The sequence below is a fragment of the Astatotilapia calliptera genome, chromosome 12 (genome assembly GCF_964374335.1).
Source record: "Astatotilapia calliptera chromosome 12, fAstCal68.1, whole genome shotgun sequence".
Lineage (NCBI taxonomy): Eukaryota > Metazoa > Chordata > Actinopteri > Cichliformes > Cichlidae > Astatotilapia > Astatotilapia calliptera.
Genome location: NC_137433.1, coordinates 11,010,920 through 11,027,265, shown reverse-complemented (window position 1 = coordinate 11,027,265; position 16,346 = coordinate 11,010,920). Strand labels below are relative to the sequence as shown.

At 40.6% G+C, this 16,346-nt stretch overlaps 1 protein-coding gene and 1 long non-coding RNA gene across 2 annotated transcripts; one reads left to right on the top strand and one right to left on the bottom strand.

Moving 5' to 3' along the window:
- Nucleotides 1-225: 225 nt before the first annotated feature.
- On the top strand, nucleotides 226-864 carry LOC145432223 (uncharacterized). Its single transcript, XR_013912502.1, has 2 exons — nucleotides 226-367; nucleotides 526-864. It is a non-coding gene; the product is annotated as an uncharacterized LOC145432223 (long non-coding RNA).
- Nucleotides 865-1,681: 817 nt separating this feature from the next.
- LOC145432222 (ATP-dependent RNA helicase DDX54-like) lies at nucleotides 1,682-2,942 on the bottom strand. Its single transcript, XM_080308897.1, has 5 exons — nucleotides 2,614-2,942; nucleotides 2,410-2,523; nucleotides 2,210-2,320; nucleotides 2,003-2,094; nucleotides 1,682-1,847 (listed from the first exon to the last, which is right to left on the bottom strand). Exons 1-4 carry the CDS (start codon nucleotides 2,805-2,807, stop codon nucleotides 2,082-2,084), a joined length of 432 nt encoding a protein of 143 aa, XP_080165023.1. The 5' UTR covers nucleotides 2,808-2,942; the 3' UTR covers nucleotides 1,682-1,847; nucleotides 2,003-2,081.
- Nucleotides 2,943-16,346: the final 13,404 nt, after the last annotated feature.

The window sequence follows — 16,346 nt, the reverse complement described above, 5'->3', positions numbered from 1 at the left end:
TTGTTAGTGTTTTTTAGGTCATTGTTTTGTGGGTGACAAAGTGTGTTTGTCGGCTGTCAACCTTTGCTAGTGTTCTGGAGGAATGTTTTTATTTGAGACCTGAATGAAGTGTTTTGGTAGTTGTAGTGCATTTTGAATGTGGAATGAACTGCTTTGCCAAGCTGAGGGTCAGTTAGGAGAATTGTGTGAAGAGTTTTGCAAAAGTGACCTAAGTATTGAGAAATGTGTCCTAGCGTCTGTAAAAAACTGTAATGTGTGAAACTGTATGCTAAAGCGGAATGCTAATGAGATGTTCTGCCGTAGTGTGCTGTGCGGAGTGGTGTGTGGCGAGCCTGTGCACTGATAATACACCGTTGTTTCCATTCAGGTACATAATTTGTTGTTGCTGTTATTTTATTGTATATTAGAAATTGTAATATTGCTGCAGTAATCGCTGCCAGTCTGCCGTAGCCATACGAGAGTGTGCTGTGCGGAGTGGTGTATGGCGAGCTTGTGCACTGATAATACACCGTTGTTTCCATTCAGGAAATAAAGTGGCAACGATCGATCAGAGACTCCTTGTCTTTTTAAAAACACTACACAACGCAGAGTCGAGGAGTCTGTTTGGGCCGAACTGTTGCAGCGGGATGAAGCAGAAACCGGTTACAGTAGCATTACAGAAATGTAGCAGTGACAATAATATTGTATGTTGTAATCGCAATGGACAATAAGTGATACAAAACAACTGTTTTATCCTGTGAATAAAAGTATATGTTTTTGTCAATGTACCATGGTAATAACAGAAGCGAAACACAATATTGTGTCAGGACAATTTACTATTTATGCACAATAAATAAAGGAGCATAGCGCGACAATTTCTGTTCAGCGCCAGACTTGCTTGTAACCTATATCACCAATTATGTTAAGAAAAATGACGTATTAACTACTAAAAAACTCTGACCTTTGTGGGAATGCTTGGAGCAGACTAACATGTGAGCTGGAGTGTTCTGAGACGTTATATTTGGTATATCCAGACCATCCGTCGGCTCTTACTTCGGAAACATGGCTTAAAAAATTTCTCTTCAACGACGTAATCCGATAAAAAAAAAAAAACGATCTCTTTACCCATCGGCTTCCCGTGGCTGTCATGCGACCGGCTATTGAAGTTAATAATACAACAGCTTCTTGCCATTTTTTGGGTTTCTTTTTATCGCTGTGTAAGTGAGTTCAATTGAAAGCCTGCGTGCGCTAGTACCTCTTGCCACAAGTTCCCAGAATCCTTTGCGGTTATCCCTGAATGACGTCACATTTTCAATCTTTATCCTGGTGGGCCGGTCTCTAGTCAAAATGCCCGGGCCGATTTTTTGTCCCAGTCCAGCCTTGCTTACAAGTAGTAAATCCAGGTTAGTGGATCATAATTAAACATAACTCTGTGGCAAACGCAGAGTTCAGCAGGCCATCAAGGAAGAAGTGACGTGCATTTCTGCAGTGTAAAGATTCACAAATGATTTTCTCCTTAATCTACAGTCACACAAAGCGCCAGGAAAATCTTTGGTGATGTTCTCAGATGATTCTGACGCTTATCACCCAGTTCCTCGTGATGTCCTCCACACCATCAACCCTCTGTCCTCCTCCCAGTTTCTTCCTCAGCTTGCCTTTCTTATGGCCACCCCTTCCAAAACCTGACTTTTTAACTTTTAACTTTTTGTTCTTGGAGCGGAGCTTCCTCATCCCCCCGCCCTGCAGGAACTGGTGCTTCTGCTTTTTCTTGCGCTGCTTCATGATCTGATCCTTTGTTTTCAGCTCCGAGCGTGCTTTGTGGTCACCGGAGCTCTGTACGTTTGGACCTCGTCGGCCACGGCCACGACCTGGGAGAGGCACGACACAACAAAGAGGTTGGAGGTTATAGCTCGCAAGGCTGGAAGAGGGACTTGAAGTATTTACCTTTAGAGTTGAGTTAAAACATGGTGGCTGATGTTCTATATTTAACATGTTTGTGCTATTCATTTTGATGCCTTCCTACCTCTTGCTGGCTTCCTGCCTCCTCCGCCTGTTTCTCCATCTGATCCAGATCCTGTATCATCAATCTTGTATTTTTTCCTTCACTCCTCATAACTGACATGTTGTCAAGTGATACAACATCTTCACAGTACAGCTTAATATTGTCATAGGAGTAGAGAAGAGGGTCATTGAGAGCAGCACACAGAGAAGCTTTTTGTTGGAAGGATACAAGTTCTTCCTGTTCTTCTTGTTACTGATAACCTGACCGCTGTCTGTTTTGATCTTCTTCTTCTGGTCTTCTTTTCCCGTTTCTCTCACAAAACGCTTCCTCTTACGGTCCCTAAAAAAAGAAGGGGGAAAAAAGACTTTAAATTATAGTTTGAAATGACCATTTGGTGGATACTGAGTCAAACATAGGGAAATTTGTACCATTTCATCATTTTCTTCTGCTGGTTAAGGCGATCGCCTTCATCTCCCATGAGATCAAGGACAGCTGAAGAGGCCTGCTGTTCAAAAGCACTGCCCTCTCCACCGAGACTCAACCTGTCGACGCATAACACAGGACAAAACAGCATAAAACACAAAGCCATTCACATTTTTTAAAGAAACAGATGCAACAGTTTAATGCCTCACCCTCTCTCAGAGTCAAAGTCTTTAGGTCTGTAAGGGATATAATACTCTTCATCTTTGCCTGACTGCCTCTTTTTCTTGGTCTTTGGTCGCTCTTCGCCATCTTCCTGCTGACCTCTTCTTTTACCACCTACCACCTCTGAAAACACCCCCTGGTGGAAATAGAAAGAATTACATGGTACAAAGTGACAAAGCATGATACAGAGATCCTACTATCTTCCTCTTCTAGTTTGTATACAACATCATCTACATCAAAACTGCACTTTATTTTGCTTCTTCTTCATCAGACAGCACAAACAACTTTCTCATTTTGACTCAAATATTGGTTTTGAATGAAAATGATGAAACAATCCTGGATGTTTATTCAACTTGTGAGCAGGTTTTCTAATCCACCGTACTATTATTATTGACACTAGTACATGTTCGTGCTGCTGGCAAACTAATACACTCAAGAACATATAGCAAAGCAAAAAAGTGAAAAGTAGGTCTTGCCTACATAAATAAACATAAGACAGTTGTGAAACTTTGACATAGTAACATCTGCAGTAATATTTACACCTGTGATGACATCTCACCAGCATTAGCCTTATTTTGAAACCAAGATTGTTTACACAGAGTTTGTAATTGCAGAGAAATGCTCCATTTATTTTGGTCATTTCATTTTTGAGCAGGAAGCTCACCTTTCTTGTTATAGCCTTTAGACGAATAGAGAGTTTTCCAATTAAATACATATTCTTTAAATAATGTTCCCTCTTATAAAAAGTAGGATAATTTAAAAAAAAATTTAAAAAATGTATTATACCTCTATTACTTAGAAAAAAAACTGTTTTTTTTCTGTTGTCTGTTATATAACGTTAGTGATGCTCGTTTCAATTCATTTCTTAATCAGCTAAACAGGTCAGTTAAGAAACAGTCAAATATTAAGTTAAATTTGAAAACGGTTTAAAAAAAAATATCCCCATTCCAAAATGTCACATGACAATCTCATTGGCTCACGGAGTTATGATGTCACTACACGATCCTTTGAAGTTTTTCCTTAAACAGGGGTGACACACAGCAGTTTTTTAGTTCGTGTCTTCGCAGCATTTGTGTTTGCAGCCTTCACACGTTCACCACAGAAACTTTTGGAAACCTTTTCAGAGTTGTCGTGTACAACCTTCAACATGTATCCAACAAGACACCAACCAAGGCAAAAAGATTACGCCGCTTCTCCTTCCTGTCGTGGCCGGCCAATTTCCCCAAATGACCTCTTAGCCGTCCAAAGGGCATTACATGACAGTAAGAAGGAAAACTACCATCTCCAGAATAAAATTCAACAGATTGAAGAAGAGAAACTTCAACTGGAGGAGAAGTGTAGACAGATGGAAGCGCAAAATAAGAACCTGGAAGAAAGACAAAAACGCCAGCCCGACATAAATATTATTAATGAGGGTTGGGGAATCAAGTTTGGACAAGCCCGAGAGCAGGTTGTCTTCCTAATTAAGGAAAACAAGCAAAAGAGCGTGGAACTAAAGGAGATGTCCAACCAGCTTAAAGACAGCAAAGCTACTGTTGAGAAGACAGAATGGGATCTCCAATATATGGACCAAATGAATCGGCTGCTCCAAACAAACTTCGATGAAGCTGTGAAAAAAAATGAAGAAATCCTCCAACAGAAGGAAGAACAGGAGAAAAAGCAAAGAGACATGGAGCACAAACTCAAAGTCACGGAGGAAAAATACAGAATGCTGAAAGAGAAGGTGGATGATACTCTGCGCCAAAATAAAGACCTTCTTCACGAGAAAAAGCAACTAGAAGGGGAAAAAGAAAAACTGGACAAACAATGCTCGCACATGCAGAAAAGGATGGAGCAAATGGCGAGAAACAACTCCGAGCTCACTAAGGGGATATTGTTGGAATACAACAACTTGAAGCGCAAACACACTGAAATGCAGGCGCAAAAGCAAGAACAAGACAACATACATGACGACCTGCAGCGTACGCTCCAAGATATCCACAAAAGAAATGAGGAGCTACAAGACATGTACAAAGAAGTACAACAAAGAAACGCAGACATGCACAAGGACAAGATAATGCAGGAGGAAACATCCAAAGAGCTCAGGGAAAAGCTTGAAGAAAAACAAGCAACGTTGGAAGAGGTGGAGAAAACGTGCAAGAAGCTTGAGAAACAAAACAAAGAAACCATCGATGAGTTGAGAACCCTCATCCTGGAAAAAAAAGCTCTTGTAGAAAACTGCATGAAAAAGAAGAACAAACGCTTCCGCTGGCCCTGGAGGAGGAACTCTACTGCTTCCTCAGCAGGTGTAGCCTCGTCTTGCTCCACCTCTGTTCACCTCCCCAACCAGTCCCGGCAGTTGACTGTCCCCTCCTGAGCCTGGTTCTGCCGGAGGTTTCTGCCCGTTTAAAGGCAGTTTTTCCTCCCCACTGTCGCCTAGTGCGTGCTCAGAGGGGATTGTTGGGGTTTTCTCTCCTCTACCTTGTTTCATTATTTACTTAACGTTTTGTTCTTACTTCATTTTACCTTGTTTCATTATTTACTTAACGTTTTGTTCTTACTTCATTTTACCTTGTTTCATTATTTACTTAACGTTTTGTTCTTACTTCATTTTACCTTGTTTCATTATTTACTTGTTAACGTTTTGTTCTTACTTCATTTTACCTTGTTTCATTATTTACTTGTTGACGTTTTGTTCTTACTTCATTTTACCTTGTTTCATTATTTACTTGTTGACGTTTTGTTCTTACTTCATTTTACCTTGTTTCATTATTTACTTGTTTAACTTTTTCTTTTTCAACTTATTCATAAAACAATAAACCAATTGAATTTATCCTTTGAGTATTTTTCATCTTTTCATCTATAACTTTTTCAAACATTCATATCTGTCATTTATCTTCTTCTTGAAACCTCATAAATGGTGAAGGAAAAATCCTGGAACATGGTTTGAAACACTGAAATTGTTTCAGCTGAAACCGGCAAAGTCATACGTGTGTGTGTGTGTGTGTGTGTGTGTGTGTGTGTGTGTGTGTGTGTGTGTGTGTGTTACTCTGTACATGAAACAACTTTGTAGAAAACCATTTTCCTGTCGAAACATTAGCAAACACAAACAAAGTGTTATTAACAAACGAATTACTAATATCCCTCTCTATGATAGTGATTTATTTTCTTACGGGATTAAAACTGTAAATTTTACCAAACTAAAGAAAGTAATACAAAGTAATAAAACTTTTTATCATTTAGTTAAGATCCAACATCCATTCTTTTCATAGTTGGTTGCTACCACCAGAGGGCGACATGGAGTACTTTTACCCATGTAGAGAAACATAAACGCTCATATATTACACACGCACCAACATTTTACTGTCTATTACTACATCAGTCTGTTTACATTAAACTGATATTGATAAATAAACTCACAAATATAGCTTCATGAATTTGGTAACGTCCTGTAAGTCATATCGTCAAATGCTTTTGTTCCAAAATAAAAAGGCTGTTGAAATAATGATTGGTGTGGTTTTTACAGGTGAATGAGCAGCAGAATAACTACAGAGAATCTGTGAATACATGAATGACCTTTTGTAATATGCCTTTAGCCTATTAGTGCCCTGAAAGAGTGGAGATTTTACCTATTTTAGCAAAATGATCTACAAACTGTATGGGTGAATATAGGAGCTTGTTAACAGGTTAGCATGTCCAACTAACAGACAGGAAAATGAGCTATGTATTTTTTAGATATCATGTTATCAGCTGACCACTGAAAGCTCTTTCTGCATATATCTTCTACACGTTCTGTCTCTTGTCACGTGTGTGTTTATATTTAAATCATGTATGTTGATTATTTAAATATGCTTTTTCATTCATTTTTAAAAAATGTCAACAGCTGTCGTTTACAGATTCATTGTTTACTATATGCTATATATATATATATGAACATGAACAAAACTGAAAACACTGGGTCACCGACCCAGGAACCCTGACAATATGTATTTTACCTGGTTAATGTGTGTGGCGGGGCGTGGTCTGCAGCGCCGCTGCAGGGGAGGCGGACGCACCTGAGCGGCACCCGCGATCACGCCTCGGCGCCTTAACGTCTGTGCTCTCTATGCTGTTGTGTTGGTATGTGTCGGGCTGTGAGCTTTAACACCGGCTGTATGCATACAGCAACCGTGTGTGAAAAGTGGTCAATAAAGAGAAGCTGTAAAGCGTGTTCATGGAAACATCGTTGGGTCTGCCGTGATATGTTTACAATGGGACTTCTGCTCCTGAATCTCTGCGCACAGCGTCTGCAAATCGGAGCTGTATGAAGTCACTTTCATCTTTACGCAGGACTGTAAGCTGTCATCTGTGAGGCGTGAGCGGTGTTTGTTTTTAACATAGTTCACGATGGAGCTGCTGACATAATGTGGATCCGAAGATTGATAATTAGCCTACCTGGGGTTGAAAGTCTCGATAAATGCACGGCGTTTCGGCGGGTATATCGGCTTCCGCAAGTGTGACGCTTATTTTGAGCGTTCAAAAACTACAGTTTTTTCTGAATGCTTAAACCCTAACTGTGATTCCTGTAGCACAATCTCTAAAACTATTCAGACTTATAGCAAAACCACTCACTGAGTTTGCAAAACTAAAAGCACATAAACTGCTTTGCAGTTTGCAATTTTGTAACACACACTTTGCAAAACGGTAGGCACAATTCACTGCACAACACTCAATTACCAAATTTCCAACACACTCCTAGCAAAAGTATACACATGTATGGCTATCATTAACACTAATTTGCCAACTGTCTGGCACACTTTCACATGTGAAAACTTTTTTAGATAATTAGTTCACTTTGCAATCAGCCTAAGCACTATAATACAGGTAAGCTGTGTGTGCGGAGTACAATGGAGGGAGCAGAAAGAGTGAGAAGTAGAGGAGGCCGAGGAAGAGGACGTGGAGGTGAAGAAGTAGGATGAAGAGGACGACAAGGACAAGGAGGAGCAAGAGGAAGACGAGGAGGGGGGAGAGGAAGATGAGGAGGGGGGAGAGGAAGGGTAGGAAGAGTAAGAAATAGAATTGCTGATGACAATAGTGGACCATGTAATCAACCATGTAATCAACCGTGGAATGACCCTGAGGGTAGCTGGCCAACGGGTCCAGCCTAACTCGAGCCGCTACACTGTAGCAAGTACCATAAGGACATCTTGAAATGAGAATCGGTTAGTACAGTCACTTCGCACAAAGATTTGTAGCACTGCCATATGCCAATGAGAAACACACCAATACCATTGATGTAAAAATACTGAAATTGTTACTTTACAGAATTGCTAGATGACCAGATGCTGGGGGCAGAGGAAGCATGTTCACTGCAGACCAAGTAACCCATATAGTCATTATGGCGATTGCAAATAATCCTATACTTGGAAATGAACACTTGTGTTTGTTTTGATGTGTTTCAAGTACACCAGTACTTGAAGTTTGGATCCCTCTATGCTTATGGATCTATGACAGAAGTATGAGCTCAAACTGACATAGCCTACCTTGTGCACAGAGAAAGCAAAAGCCAGATGTGTTTTGTATTCATACCATCAGTGTGCAGTTGGCGCATTGTGTGCTTAGTAGATGATGGCTTGTGTGTACTGTTTGATACGGAAACACCATTTTTACGAAGGTGTGAAGAGTTAATCTAGCTGTGTTTGCTTTTGCAAGAGAACTACAATGTTTTGATAATTGGGTGACAGGTTTTCTTATTTGTGTGAAGAGTTTTGCAAAATTAGCCAATAGTTACAAAAAATGTGCTTAGGCATTCAGAAAAAACTGTAATAAACTAAAAGACAGAAATCAGATTATAAGATCTGTGGTGTTGTTGATTTATATTATGGTACTTATCATTTGTGATATTTATTACTGTGTGCATACTTTATTAGGAGAGATGAGATTAAATGTTGTCAGACAAATATTCTCTTCCTTGCTGGTTCCATCGAAGGAGAAATGTTCAAGTAAGTATGTAACTGGGACGTAATCCAATTCCACAACACAATGTGACGGGGAATCAGCTGTGTTTTGCTGCCCAATTTATTTAGAATCTGGTGCAAACCGGCGAGCCAGTTCCTGAATCAGTCACGTGGTACGGACTGCCCGCGAGGCCTCGAACATCACTGCATACGTAATCAAAGCAAGCCTCGATACGCGCTTTACAAAACTACCACGAGATTACCCGACACACGCTTCAAAGCTTCGACACACAGGAGACATCACTACTGCACACAGCCTTCACACGACAACAGGTGCACCACACTGCTAAGTGTGTTTTGTGTTTAGAGTTTTGCTAAATGGGAGACTGAGCTTTGAATAGTGTTTAAGATTTTGGCAACAGTGGGACTGATTTGATGAAAGAGTTTTCATAGTTGACAGTTTAGTTTTTACAATGGGGTTTAGTGTTTTAGCAATTCAGAAAAACTCTAATACACCTGTGCTTTTCCCAGCAACTGAGGCTTTTACCCTGCACAGTTTAAGGTATGATAAAGCACTGACCTTATAAATGGCACAAAATACACATTTTAGCTGGGAGCTGGTCATTCACAGGGGAAAGGCTCCATTGTACAACAACAACAACAGTAGTAATAGTAATAATAAATTATTATTAGTCAGGCAAGTATATCATATACCAAACATGCTTCCAAACTAATGACATTTTTTTGCATTCTTCACATCAGGTCAAAATGTACTTTTTTTTAAAAAGTGACTGGCACTGCGGAAATGGATCTACAGCACCACTTAAGAAATTTTAAAGAACTTCTAACAACTTATTTACAGCTTGAAATACGTGTATGACATTTATTACACACAGATTCAGTGAACCCAATCCAAAGAGGAAGTCTGGAAGTCCGCCATTTTGAATGTAAAATGACATTTTGGCACAGTTTTAGTGTTTTCCAGGCATCGCTGGTTTACACATTCGCCTGCAAAGTGAGAGGTCACTGGTTAAATTCCATTTGGTTACTTCAGGAACTTTTTGGGGTTACTTCAGAAAGGGACATCTTCGTCAAAGCCATGTTTGTGGTGGAATTTTGATCATTTATCACTGGACATAAGATTTTCATCTCTAAAAATGTATTTTGTCCAGTCTGTCCCAAACTTCACACTTTTGATGACAGTCTGGCGACGACTACATGCCAATATCTGGTCACACATGGTGCCACAGTTCTCATATAACATTTTAATCAAGACTACCCCACTGTGATTGAAGCATTTCTTGCAAAACAATCATAACCAAACAAAACCTTTCCTGTTCTGTAAATGAACAGTAGGACAAAATGATTACTAGTCATTGCGGAAAGCACAATTAATGTTTTTGTTTACATCGTTGGAACGAGGAAAAATCCCCCCACCACAAAAACAGAAATACTCATGAAAGCAACCTGTAGTGCAAACACGAGGGCTGAATTTATTACTTCCTGCACTAGAAACCTGCCGATGTTGCTGATATGGATAGATCACCAGTCTTCCTTGTCTTTATCTTATTATCTCCTGTTGAGATGTCGCAGCAGAAAATGCAGCCTGGCCTGTTGAAACATTGTTTTTTTTTAGTGTTTCAACTGAAAAAATAGAATGCCTTTGATCCAAATGGAATGCATCTTGTGAAAAAAGGTGACATCTTGTGACATCACAAGATGATGACATAGATCCTTTGTTATGTCATCATCTTGCTGAGAGAAAAAACCCTTAAGTAGGAGCTTTGCTCTGTTAAACTTTAATGCTCAACGGACCTTGACCTGACAGCAAGCAAACCCTTTTTGGAGAGTTTTGAGAGAATTTTACTTAGCAATTCACCGACCAAGCCGACACATTTCACCATGTCAACTCACCCATCCTTCAGCTCAAATGAGCTTGGATTAGTTAAAGGGAGCATTTTGGGAAAGCACTACAAGGTAGAGGCTTTCCTTGGAGAAGGGGGCTTTGGTATTGTAGCCAAATGTCGTGATACCATGACTAACCGAGCTGTGGCTATTAAAGTGAACAAGAGCCGCCCTGATATTCTGCAACAGGCGAAATTGGAAATTTTCATCCTGGAGCAGCTGCGAAGGTTGGATTCAGATGCCGCCAACATTGTTCAATGGAACGGCTTTTTTCACGACGGAGAGCGGGTTTGCCTGAAATTTGAACTCCTTGATCAATGCCTGAGGGACTACATATGGGACCGGAAAAACCACTGTCTCCCCATAAGCGAAGTCAGGCCAATTTTAGGTCAACTGACAAATGCTCTGTCCCACCTGGGTTCTGTGGGAATGGTGCACGCTGACCTCAAACCTGGAAACATCATGGTTGTAAACCGCCATGAGTCTCCCATCAAAGTCAAACTTATAGACTTTGGCCTCGCATGTCCTGCGTCTGCAGTGATGCCTGGTGACCGTGTGGGGACGGTTGGTTATTGTGCACCTGAGGTTATGCTTGGCCTTCCTTACAATGAAGCAATTGACATGTGGTCTCTGGGGCTGGTAGCTGTGGAGCTTGCTACAGGACTGCCACTCTACCCTGGAAATGAAGACTATGATGTTTTGAAATTCATCATAGAGACTCAGGGTCAGCCACCAGATCATGTTCTAGACTCTGGCGTCTACACTGAAGACTATTTCATTGAAGACAAAGACAAGCAACAGCGCTGGACATTTAAGACTGACCTACAATTTCAGTATGAGACAGGATATGAGTCCCTGGAGACAAGATGCATAAAACTGACGCGTCTGGATGACCTTGAACAAATAATAATGTTTAGACGAGGACCAGAAGCTGGCCAACGCTTATTTGTCAGCTTAATTAAACAGATGTTGGCCTTGGATGCACACCAGCGGATAACACCCTCGGAGGTTCTCCGGCATCCCTTTTTCAGCCCTAAGAGTTCCCTGTGCATTGACATGAGTGCTGAAATATCACAAAACCCTGTGGTCTTTCAGCACCCTTCAAACTTGGAAAGCAAGAGATCACAGAAAATCAACTGCAGTTTTCAAAACTCGGTTGAATTTTCTCAGCAAGTATTCGTCCACACATCAGCCAGTCCATCATTCAGCTCAGATGAGCTTGAATTAGTTAAAGGGAGCATTTTGGGAAAGCACTACAAGGTAGAGGCTTTCCTCGGAGAAGGGGGCTTTGGTATTGTAGCCAAATGTCGCGACACAACAACCAACCAAGCTGTTGCCATTAAAGTCAACAAGAGCGACCCTGATATTCTGCAACAGGCACATGTGGAAATTTTCATCTTGGAGCAGCTGCGAAGGTTGGATCCAGATGCCGCCAACATTGTTCAATGGAACGGCTTTTTCCACGACGGACAGCGGGTTTGCCTGAAATTTGAACTCCTTGATCAATGCCTGTGGGACTACATAGGGGACCGGAATAAACAGGGTCTCCCCATAAGCGAAGTCAGGCCAATTTTAGGTCAAATCACAAATGCTCTGTCCCACCTGAGTTCTGTGGGAATAGTGCACGCTGACCTCAAACCTGGAAACATCATGGTTGTAAACCGCCATGAGTCTCCTATCAAAGTCAAACTTATAGACTTTGGCCTCGCATGTCCTGCGTCTGCAGTGATACCTGGTGACTTTGTGGGGACGGTTGGTTACTGTGCACCTGAGGTTATGCTTGGCCTTCCTTACAATGAAGCAAGTGACATGTGGTCTCTGGGGCTGGTGGCTGTGGAGCTTGCTACAGGGGTGCCACTCTACCCTTCGGAGAATGACTATGATTATCTGAAATTCATCATAGAGACTCAGGGTCAGCCACCAGATCATGTGCTAGACTCTGGCGTGTACACTGAAAACTATTTCATTGGAGACAAATACAAGCAACAGCGCTGGACATTTAAGACGGAAGAACAATATAAAGACTCTGTTCCAGGGACAGGACATGAATCCCTGGAAACAAGATACATAATACTTACACGTCTGGATGACCTTGAACAGCTAATGATGTTTAGACGAGGACCAGAAGCTGGCCAACGCTTATTTGTCAGCCTAATTAAACAGATGTTGGCCTTGGATGCACACCAGCGGATAACACCCTCTCAGGTTCTCCGGCATCCCTTTTTCAGCCCTGGCCTCTCTAAAAGGTTCCCATGTATCAACATTGAAAGACCATACTGAATCAGTCTCCAGCATGGCATCTTCCACCCTGGACAAAAGTGATAAAAATACAAACTGGGGTTGGAAAATGACATTAACAGCAAATTACAATGCAAAAATTAATTAAGCTGCTCCAAAAATGATCACTTTGGCTTCTTTTTTTTAAATTTTCACTCCCCCCACCCCAACCAGTCGTGGCAGAGGGCTGTCCCTTCCTGAGCCTGGCTCTGTTGAAGGTTTCTTCCTTTTTAAAGGGAGTTTTTCCTTCCCACTGTCGCTAAATGCTTGCTCATAGGGAAATCTTCTGATTGTTGGAGTGGCCAAAACTCTAGGGGAAGTAGCAATTCTTGTGAAAATTTAAAAAAAAAAGCCTACCAATCTTCAAAGCGCAGCAGTGGACACCTTACCATCACATCAGTCCTTCAATCAGACCTAAAACACCACCTTTACAGAAATAAATTCCATACAAATTGGAAATAAATTGCGTAATAATTGTTGTTTTTGATTGTTTATAAATATATAGAGCTACCCTTCAGCCTCCTAGTAGACATACCTGTGTTATGAATGTGAAACTCCTCTGATTTTCAGAAAAGTTGACCTCTGACCTTGAAGTCAAGGTCATTGAGATTTAAGCTTCACAGAGATTTTCAGTAGATGCAACCATGGTATTGACTTGAAAATTCTACACTATCAAAGACTTAGGTGCCCACAGCACCGCGCCATATACAAAAGATTTTTCTATTCATTTATGTATTATTAGTTTATTTATTTCTTCATCCCGCTCTCTCTCTTTTTTTAAATTCACCTTTCTGTTGCGATGCTCTGGACATTTCTAAACCCCACAAGTTCAGCCTCAATTTTCAACCCAATTTTCCTATACTTTCACTTGAACACGTCCAGCCTTCACCTCTCACCGGTCCTCGTCCCCTCTTCTCACAGCTTCCTGTGTGGCCTCCCAAATCAAACACAGGCCCAAATCAGCCGTTTCTTCTTCTCTGTTCATTCTCTCTTCATCTTTTCAGTCTTTTCTTGGCGGTTAACTCCCAGCATGGCAAATATGAACTCAGACAGTCCAATGCAGTGCTTTCACACAGTCATGTCACTGGTACTCTTTCCAGCTTGTAATTCAGAGCACATGTTCCATTAACATACATGCTGCTGGACCCTTCAGTGTTTTAGGTCAGTTGTACTGTCTTCTGCCTGCTGTTAATTCTTCAAATCTACGGTGTTGTTCTGTCTGTTTTCTGTCTTCATCAGGAGATTGACTGTCCTTTAAGCTTCTTCTCAGGATAAGGGCAGGATGAGAGGTGAAGCTGTAAAATTTCAGCCAAAGCCTGGCCTGTTTGTCGTTCCAATTATGTTAATCTATCATTTTGCCGCTGTACTCATCTGAGGTTGAGCCAAGTCCATGGGCACCTGTATTAACACACTAAGACATTTATTTAATATCATTTTCATTACTATTTCTTAGCACTTTCACTCTCTAATTCCTCTGTTTTCCTTTTGAAACGTCTCTCACAAGCTCACAAGCTATATTCAGACTTCCTGCTTCACTTCCTGCCAGACACACACACACACACACACACACACACACACACACACTCTTCACTTTACTGGATTTTCATCCGTTTCTACAGCCTAATCAAGCTCTTATTTTATGTTCACACTCTATATACCCTCTGTAACTCTACTAATTCTAATATAAAAAGAATGCACCCTCAGCACAGAAAAACAGAAAAGTCAGTGATGCACAAATGTAGCAAAAATAGGAAACATTAGAACTGTAAATGTTTTCTTCCTTGTCTGCAGATTAACAGTCCACAGGTTGGGTGCTTGCACTCTGATTCGTTCCCTGGAGATGAAGGAGAGAGAGCTCAGAGGACAGCAAGATGGAGGAGTGAAGGAGAAGGTGGTGCAGCTCAGTGTCCAATCAGGAGTGAGCAGTTCTTTCACCACCTTCATTGCTGTCAACAAAGACAACAGAGAGGCGATCCAAGGACCTCTGCACCGCAGACATATTCTACCACCCTGTGAGGTTTGTTTAAAGCAAACAAAGCAATACCATGAAACTGTTAACAGCAGGATGTCAGAGTCAATAGAGAGGACTCAAAAGAGCAACTTCAAATCAAACTATTTATGTAGTAGGTGTTTCTTTGCCAATGTCTTTCCCCTGCATTAGAAAGTAATAAGCCAGATGGAAGTACAACACACATCTATGCATTTCTATAAAAACTGACCTGCCCTGAACTTATAATCTCTCTCTCTCTCTCTTTGTTTTTCCTTAAAGTGATGGCTGTCCATTCGTCCTGTAAAAGTTGTAAATATAAACCTGAATGAATGGGAGTAGAAACTGTGTGTGCGCATGAAGACATGCTTGTGTCGCTGAGATTGAACAGATTTATGTATGTTCACGTAGCCAAGTGATAATCATATATAATAATCACTGAATAGTAATAATGTTATTGAACAGGTTAAACATTTAGATATCACAAAAAGTTGCAAAAAAGCAAAAAAAAACCCCACACACAGCTGTGAAGTCAGCTGCACATGAATAACATTAGTACAATGACAACTTTAATCAGAGTGAGTTCAGAAGATCCAAAAGTGGGACACTAAAAACAAGCTAGTGAAAGCAAAAAGTGACTTTGAAAAATTTATTTCATAGAATTAAAGCACTGATAGGAAAAAAAACTAAACATGAGAAGAATGGCAATCCTGCAGCGACCAATCAAAGAAGACTGTAATGGCTGCATTGTAAAGAAGTGAGTGAAGAAAGCTGATTTTTTTTTAGTTTTTCTGAGATATGCAGAGTTTTAACGAACAATTTGAACACTATTATTCATTTACATTATTTGTTCTCAACAGAGATGGGCAGTAATGCGTTACAAGTAACGAGTTACTGTAATCCGATTACAGGCACTTGCCCTGGTGGCCATTCTTTCAGTGGGCATTTCTCAACAACAACTACAAACACTAGTGAAGTGAATGGGCATTTAATTAAATAATGAAACATTTAATTCAATAATTAATGGCATATTTAATTCATTCATTTTGTCACTCCTGGCCCTCCACACCTCACTGCCATGATTGTTTGTGTAGTTATTGGATTCTAAAACTACTAGAATAGAATAGAAAACACATAAGATGCAGTCTCTGTTTTTTCTTCACCTTATTAATTTGAACTGAACTGAAATAAATCCGTTCTTTTCTGTATGGTAATGACTAGGACCTGTCCCAGCTGTCTCTGGTGGATTCAGTATTGTCTCCAATGTTTCTGATAACTTCCAGTTTGGGAAGTTTCCCATGCAGGTGAGGAATGCAGTGACTGACAGACTACCCCTCCTTCATTTAGGACCCATGCCAAACACTGAGTAAAGACTTCCTTGCATTAAACCTGCATAGCTGTTTTCACATTTATAACAAATCACCTAAGTGATCGGCAGTGATCGTATAGTGCTCTGAGTTGTTGCCTAAACAAGCCCTCTTCAAATCGGAGTTACAGCAGAGAGAATATGGCACTGAAGCAATGATGACAGCTTTAATAACCTATTTTATCTTCAATTATTCTTGTATGAAATTCTCTTAAAGTAGCAACTGAATTTCAACCAACTCAGCTAGCGCTGCATATTTTATTTCCTCTG